Here is an 8,924-nt window from a genome sequence, read left to right as displayed (position 1 = left end):
AACCAGGAACAGAACTTACCTGCAGGCTCCACTTTCAGCAAACAATAGACAGAAATTTAAGACGAACAATGACCCCAGAGAGATACACACAATTTAGAGCCATCCATTGTACGAGATCAAACGGGGGAGCATTTGCCCAAGGACATGATTAGAAATGATAAAGCCGGGGAGGAAGGGGGAAGGATGCTGTGACACCGAGGGGATTGCAATCCATGTCACAAAACAAAATGCGTGTGAACTGTTGAATGGAAAATGAGTTTGTGTGTCAACTTTCCCCAGATCCCACACACACAAAGTTCTGTTTGGAGTCGGTGGATGCAGTACAGACACAGGGGTACTGTCAATACCTCCTAGGGGTGTAAGAAGAGAAGACACATGTCAAGAATATATGGACGGATGGCTGGGAAAACATCATGGTGATGAAAGGCTAGATAGGTGCTGACTTACTGTTACAGAAATTTTAGAGAGAAGCATCCATCAGTAAAGTGAAATAAACCTTGCCACTGTAACTTGGTCTGGAAGGAATTTCACGTCTCACCAGGAGGAAACTTTGCATGATATTCTTAGAGTCTTAGTCTGTGACTGAAAAAAATTGTTCTTCCTTGTAGGACATTCCTGACCAGGCCTATAGGGATTCGAAAGCTTCAGTTCTAGCCAGAAAATGAGCACAGAGACACGTGATAGATAGGAGGCCAAAGGACTGACTTAGCAGAAGCCATACCCCCATGTTACTTGATTTTTCTCATCAGAGTGTGGCATGCCATACATGATGCTGCTTATTGTAGTTACCGTATATACTCATGTATAATCAGAGTTTTTAAAGCACATTTTAATGCAGTTTTGTGGTAAAATTACGTGCCTCGGCTGATATTCAGGCCGGCTTATACTCATGTATATATGGTATATTGTTTTCCCTTATTAGGATGGGAGCTGAGTGAATGCAGAGATTTTTGTGTGTTCTGATCACATCTTTGTAGCCATTGCTCTTGAAGCATGTCTGGATCATAGAAGTAATTTAATAAATATTTGTAGAGAGATTGAATGCATGAATTAGGTAGAGTTTACTTGAAGAACAAGGATTTAGCATAGCCTTCATAAACCCCAAGATAAGAAAAACAAATCTATAAACAAATTATCTTGGTACTCTAGTCCAAAAAAGAGGCAAGAAAGGAAGGCCCCTATCACTCCTCAGGTCAGGGGTCGCTTCCTGACAAGGATTCGCCACAGAGCACCCTGAACATCAGGGTTTCTGAGGCTGTAGATGAGTGGGTTCAGCATTGGGTTGATGACAGTGTTGAAAACCCCAACCCCTTTATCCTTGTCTGAAGCTTCCACTGAACCCAGACGCATGTAGTTGAAGAGAGCTGTTCCATAGAAGAGACAAACGACAGTGAGGTGGGAGCCACATGTGGAAAAAGCCTTTTTCCTTCCTTCTACTGAACGAATTTGAAGAACTGCAGCCGCCACATGGATGTAGGAGATGATGACGAAAACAGGAAAAGTACCTGCCATTATGAAACCAGCAATAAAGAGCACCAGCTCGTTCAGTTGGGTGCTGGAGCAGGAGAGTCGGAAGAGCTGTGGGAGGTCACAGTAGAAATGATTGACTTCATTGGGACCACAGAAGTTGAGAGTAGATAGGGAAATCGTGTGGGTCAGTGCGTTGGTCAAGGCACAAGTCCCAGATACGGCCACCAATGTCCTCTGGACTTCCTTGCTCATGCGGGTGCTGTATGTGAGGGGCCGGCAGATGGCCAGGAAGCGGTCATAGGCCATAACTGTCAACACGTAACAGTCCATCCCAGCCAGAAGGTGGAAGAAGAAGAGCTGTGAGAGGCAGGCTTCATAGGAAATTGTACGCCTGTGGGACAGGAGGTGATTCAACATTGGAGGAACAGTGACTGTGATGCACCCAACATCCAGCACCGACAGAACCCCTAAGAAGAAGTACATGGGGGTGTGGAGTTTGGGCTCCATCAAGATGGCTGCCAGGATGCTGAGGTTGCTCCCCACAGTGACCAAGTAGGCAAAAAGGAAGAGAATAAAGACCAGTGGCTGCAGGTTTTTGGATTCCACCAGGCCCAGCAGGATGAACTCCTTCAGACTTGTCCTGTTGGTCCCAGCGTCTGACTCCATGAGCTCCTGCAAGGAGATGTCAGAGAGCAGAGGCATCAGTCCACCGAACTTATTTAGCACAAATATGTTAAATCTGCTTTGTGAAACCTCTATGGTAAGTTTTCAGCTGTCAGGTTGAATATTTACCCACTTCCCAGGCCACACCTCCTCTATCCCATTCAATACTTTGTCCCCAATATCAGCAGAAATGGCCAGCGCATCACTCTTCCCTTCCCTCCCTCTTATGTCGAAAGTTGGAAGAATTGGGGCAAATGCAATTAGACAAATACAACTCTCCTTTTTAAAAATATAGCAAGATCAAGACAGAATGTCTTTATTTCTTCCTTGAGAAATGGATTACCCAAAACATCATGCAGATTTCCAAACAGAAAAATTAGTTATGCTGTATTTCCAAAGAGAAGAAAAAGCATTTGTGGCCATAAATTTGGTTTCTAGGCTACACAAATAGTGAAAAGCAACTAAAGATAGAGCAGGAATAAACAAGGAAGACAAGACTGTAGCTATGAGCAGGAGCACTGAGGGACATTTCTCTGGGGTGAGACACAGGCTCTGAAGAATACATTTAAAAAATCCCTCTTCTGTTCGTCACTAGTGCTCTTCTTAACCGAGTCTTTACAATGCCCTTTCCACAGAAACTATGTAAAAAATAACTCATTCTGTTTACATTGTCTTCCACCCTCTAAAATAGGAATTTTAGCGACCACTTGCAGGTTGATGGCTGCTCGATGCCGTTTGATTTGTGCATTTCACAGGCACTTGCCTTCCACAAAGGAACTCTTGTGACACCTTGGTTTAAAAAGTTCAGCTGCTAACCACAAAGTCAGTGGTTCAAAACCACCAGCTGCTTCTTGGGAGAAAGATCAGCAATTTGCTTTTGTGAAGATTAGAGTTGCACTCTACCCTAAAGAACCACTAGACGTTGGAACCAACTTGATAATGAAACAGCCTTCCAAGTAGCCTTGACTCAGGCATGGAGCCAAGGAGAGGTGTTGCATGGAAAAACACATTGAATTAAGTCCTTTTGTTTTTTTATCATGTTCCATATATATATATATATATATATATATATATATATATATATATATATATATATATATATATATATATATATATATATATATATATATATATATCACCAATTGGATAAGCAGTGTTAGCACTTTTATTTCTTCTTTTTCTTAAGAATTAATGACTTTCCCTCCAGATTTTTCAAAGTTTCTTTATCACTAATTGGATAAGCAGAGTTATAACTTTTCTTTTAATTAATGTCATTCCCTTGCACAAACCAGCATTGGAGGCAGTCGTTTACTTCTTAAACCCTAACCAAAAGGAAAGGTGATTTTGGTCTGAGAAGGCTGGTGAAATCCAGGGACAGGAATGGTTTAAGGAGGTTCCAGAAATCAGAAATGCTCTAGAACTATTACTTATACATATTATTAAATCCTATAATTTGCAATGTTAACGACTGAAAAATTTTTGATGTATATAAAATGATGGATAGATAAATAGAGATAGATAACCTCCAATGCCTTTGTACCCTGGATGGCTAGATAATTGCTTCTGCTTCCCCTCTTTATTGCTTTTTTTGCTTTATTGTAATTAAAAGGCAAACTTCTCTTCCAGATGTTTCATACTTTTCCTCAACTAACACCTCTACACAGGTTTGTCATTCAGATAGTAACTACAGTCCCAGCCTCAGCTTCCAGTGGGTAATTATGCTCCTCTTTGGACCTTCTGTTAAAGCGGGAAGATGGATCTAATTTCATTTGCGGATAAACCAATGGCCACCTTCCCACAGGAGGTCTTCATTGTCCGTTAGGTCATGAGGAGCTGCAGAGAGGACAGCCAGGGGAGATAAATTAGATGGTGACCTTTCCGATCTTCTTTAAATTCCAAAATCCCATGACCTTGGGAGTTTGTTGGGCACCGAAATCAAGCCTCATTCTCACTGATGAACTTGGGAATTGGTAAGTGCTTTGCAAACTGAGAAAACAATGGGTAGACAAGAAGTTTTAAAAATATTCTATCTTAAAGAGTAGTTGAACTACTCTCTAGTTTCCATCTTGGGTTCATTTTAAGGCCAACCAAGTTTACATGGGAACACTCTGTTTCTTCCACCTGATTGTTTATGAAAGGAGACCTGGTGATGCTGTGTGTTAGGCTATAGTCTACTAACTGCAGTGCCACCAGTTCAACCCCCCTAGCAGCTTGACAGAAGAGAGATGAGGTTGTCTCCCCCCAAACTGCACCCCCATAAAGATTTACAGTCTCAGAAACCCCGTATAGGGCCACCATGAATCAGAACCCACTCAATGGCAGTGCGTGTGTACTTATGCAAGAATTTTATCCACCACCTCCTTTATTTTCTACTCATCATCTTCTCGTGCCTCAGTATTCCAGGAAATGACCTAAAGGCTAGTTGCTGAATTAGTTTTATCTTGAAACTTCCCCATTTCAGAATGATCTCTATCGCTTGGCCCAAACTTTCATTACCTAGTATTTCATGGAGCTTGTTATGTTTACTCTCTGACAGTCATTCACACGTAGACTCTATATCCTCTACTTCATCATAAGCCATTTAAGACAGAATAAAATTTTGATGACATTTTCCCACTGTAATCCTTCCCCTGACACTTTACTTTGCACATAGTCTAACTATCATTGGGTTGATTACAACTCATAGCCTCCTGTTTGGGGTTTCTGAGACTGCCATTCTTTATAAGACAGATGACCTTATATTTCTCCCATGGAATGGCTGCTGGGTTTGAACTGCCAGCCTTGGTTAATAGAGGGTCCAACAGTAACACTAGAGTTTTCAGCCATATACAGTGCCTCTAACACGTCTCAATTCCCATCTAGCATAACCTGACATCTCGCCTCCTCAAGACGTCTCACAGACACCACTCCCCCTCTTTTCACTGTCTTGCTGGTGCCACAGCCAGCCATCAGGGGTGGGTGGAGATAGTGCAGGCTCCTTTAGTCATAATAATTTATTTCTGTCCCTAAAGTTTATTAACACGGGATTCCTTTGTTCAAACTTTCTCTGATTTTCTTCACCTTTTCATGTGGCCACATGTCTGTCCCTCTGTCTCTTCCTCTCTCTACCTCTCCCTTTCTTACTTTTGGACTATTCTCTCTTTACTCTGTCTTCCAATATACCTTTACCCTGCCCCATTTACTACCATTCTAATCTAAACATCCTGGCAGGCCATTAACTCTAATCAACCTGTTAATTAAAACCCACACTCTGGCTCCACTTTCCTTTTATTCCTGTTCTAACAGAATGGTGCTGAAACCTGAGAGAGGTATTTCTGGTCAGGACTGTCACGGCATTAATCTTTTTTTTTTTTTAATTTTAACAATTTATTAGGGGCTCATACAATTCTTATCACAGTTCATACATATACATACATCAATTGTATAAAGCACATCTGTACAGTCTTTGCCCTAATCATTTTTTTCTCCTCTTTTCTTTTTTTACATTTTATTAGGGACTCATACAACTCTTATCACCATCCATACATATACATACATCAATTGAATAAAGCACATCCATACATTCCCTGCCCCAATCAATCTCAAGGCAGAAAAAAAAAAAGAGGACCTGATGTAAGGGGCTTAAGTGGAGAGCAAATGCATTAATCTTTCTTAAGCCACTTCCCTGGCCGCCTCTTCCTGGATCCAGAAGAGCAAGCTTCCTGTATATCTGCGGTTAAAGACCTTCCGATTTGAAAGGATTAGTGAATGTAAAATCCAACGCTCCCAACTCCAGGGTCATCTGCATCCAGTCAGTCTTCCCAGCCCCAGGGGCTCCACTTAGGAGCTCAAATTTTCATGCACTCAGCCTTAGAACATGGGATGTACTCTGATTGAAACCTGGAACCGCTGGTTATCCAATTGATCGTAGGAAATCTGGCTGGACTAAAAGTTAAACTTCTACCTAAAGCTGGGTGAGTGTGAATATTTACATTATCTCGGGGTCATTTGCTCTTCTTGGTCTTAAATGGCTGGCCCTGTCTCAGAAATCCTAAGTTGTATGTCTTTCAGGTCTTTCTCACTTTTGACTTGGGGGCAATCAGAAAGCAATGCCTTATTCATTTATTACCCTCACTTCTCCCTCCGTGGGATACGGGGCTAACAATTTAAAGGGGATGGTCTTTGAAGTAAGTTAATCTCTCAGGAACTTAAATACTCACTCATACCCTCCATCATGGGTTGTATTCTGTGTAAGCCCCAGCAAAAAGTACCCCTGCAATGTCTATGCTCACCTCTTCATCTCTGTCAAGATTACCCCATCTCTCCTCAATTCCTGTGAGCCCAGGGCAAAATTCCCCTCTGAATAAGAAAATTCATTTGGTCTTTCACACAATGCTAAGCCAAAGACAGCCTCTAGGCCTGTGGGCTCTGCCCAAATTCTCTCAGCACTGCTTTCACACCCCACACCCTTATAATCTTCATCATTTTTTGTTCCAGTTCCTCTCACTCCTGCCTTGTCTTCATCTCCTCCTACCACCTTCAAGCGATAATCTGATACTCTCTACTCTTTTATGTCATACAACTTCTACAGCAACTTCCCCCTCCTTGAAGCCATTAATGTCTCCCCTTACTCCACTTTCTATGTCACAGATTTTCCCTTCTGTTAGCATACTCTCCTGCACAGTCTGCCCCCTTTCCACAGTATGACAGCTAGCCTTTCACCAGTTTGTGTCCATCCGTTCCCTGCATAGAAGTAGCTTTGAATCTGAAGACCAATCCTGAGACCCTGCTCCCCTCCCTCCTCACTATGAAGTCGTGGGAGCAGAGGAGTTGGTAAAAAATGGATGCACCTTTCTTAATTTATGATTTATCTGTTCTAGGAAGACATCTGGAACCTTTTGCCTCTGACTTAAATATTTATGTTAAAAGTTTGAAAATCTCACCCAGTCTTACAATCTTACCTGGCAAAATATTTATATTGTTCTTACAACTACTCTGTCTCCCAAAGACAGGGAGAGCAGCTTGGCAACAGCAATGCAGAGAAGCAATAGAATTTATGCCTAGAACCACCCCCCCACAAAAAAAAATTGGGCACACTTTTTATATAGCCTCTCAAAGACTTTCCATGAATTCATCAGAATTCATCCTCCACTCTTGGAAGTACTACATTACCTCATCCACACATTATCTCACAGCTTCCAACATGAGCAAATAGCTAAGAAATGTGCAGTATGTTACCATTCAAAGCGCAATGGGTATGTCTGAACCAGTTAACACTGGGCCACAAGTGGGTGAGCCACTTGGACCCTGCTTTCTGCCAGAGGTTGGCCCAGAATTCAATCAAAAGTTGACTCTAGGAAGCTGATTGCTTTTTCTGCCAAAAGTGGGAAGGATAATCTCTTCCATAATGTCTCTGGAGCAACCTGCTCGAAACTCCTAGCTGTCAGGGCTCCAGGGCTCAACAATAAAGAACTGGCAGTGCTTTCCAGGGTCGGAGGCCGCAGAGACCACCTATCTCATGCCCAGGGTAACTCCTCCCATCTCAGGTAAGCTCATTTCTCTCTTTTCTGCAGATTCCACATTACTTACACGCTTATATCAAACTTCTTTAGCACCCACCACTATTCCAGGAGTCACAGATATAATAACACAGGCAGTCATTACACAAACACTTTCATGTAGCCTGTATTATGCACATTTTTCACACAAGCTTCTAATCATTCATGTTGTCTCATCCGCTTATTGGGCAGAGATAGTCTTACTAAATCAAAACAGGAATATCTATGCAATTAACAGACGCCTCCCAGGCTCCAAATCTATTACTTCTCTTATAAGCAGTGCTAGACACTCTACTTGCCTTCACTTCATCCCCAAGTAGCTCTAATGTCCTGGCACCTCCCTACCAATTGCCCTAAATTACTACTTTCATGGGTAAACCCACATGTGTGGGATGTCACTCAACCTGTGGTGGCTTTGCATCATCAGCTTATTTACATCAGGTTAAAAACCTTGTGAATTCATGGGTCCTGACATTCCTAGGACCTCTCGTTTTAATATGTTTTGTTTCCCTCTTTTCAAATTTTTCTCACAGAAACGTATACCAATCATACCTGCATGGAACTGTATATGGCTGGATTCCAACCCATAAAACACTTGTCGGACCTTGCTGAAACAGGTTGTGCATAGCCCATATTGAGCAGGAAGAAGGTACAGAATAAAGAGACCTTCGCCCATATTCCATATTAATAAAAAACAGGAATAAAGGGCCTAGCAGTTACGCTATGGTTCTCAGTCATGTCCAGCATCTCTAACCCCTTCTCCATCCTCACCTAGTGTAACGTGGCACCTCACCTTCTCAAGACACCTTACAGAAACCTTCCATGCTTTCTCCACCATTCTGGTGGTACCCTGGCCAGCCAATCAGGGAGAGGGGCGGGCTCCTTTTAGATATAATAATTTATTTTGTTCCCCAAAGTTTATTAACATGGGATTCCTTTGTTCACTCTCTCTCTAATGTTCTTCACCTTCTGGTGTGGCCAGCACGCTTGTCCCTCAGTCTCTTCTTCTCTATAGCTCTCCCCTTTCTTACGTTGGGCTCTTCACTTTACTGTCTTCCACTCTCCCCCACCCTGACCCCTTTACTCTCATTCCAATCTAAACACCCGGGGAGGTCACTAACTCTAATACACCTATTAATTAAAACCATACTCTGGGTCTGATTTCCTCTTATTCCCCTTCTAACAGTTAATTTCCCAAAGCTTAATTCACAGGGCTACCAAGGGTCATAGAAGTGACTCAATATTTCATAGCTA

The 8,924-nt window shown here is 42.2% G+C and overlaps 1 protein-coding gene across 1 annotated transcript; it reads right to left on the bottom strand.

Moving 5' to 3' along the window:
• Positions 1-1,188: 1,188 nt before the first annotated feature.
• Positions 1,189-2,148, bottom strand: LOC142458172 (olfactory receptor 3A2-like). Its single transcript, XM_075559225.1, has one exon. It carries the CDS (start codon positions 2,134-2,136, stop codon positions 1,189-1,191), a length of 948 nt encoding a protein of 315 aa, XP_075415340.1. The 5' UTR covers positions 2,137-2,148.
• Positions 2,149-8,924: the final 6,776 nt, after the last annotated feature.

The sequence above is a fragment of the Tenrec ecaudatus genome, chromosome 10, assembly GCF_050624435.1.
Source record: "Tenrec ecaudatus isolate mTenEca1 chromosome 10, mTenEca1.hap1, whole genome shotgun sequence".
Taxonomy (NCBI): Eukaryota; Metazoa; Chordata; class Mammalia; order Afrosoricida; family Tenrecidae; genus Tenrec; species Tenrec ecaudatus.
Note: the sequence above shows the minus strand (reverse complement) of the source record. Positions and strands in the feature narration are given on the sequence as shown.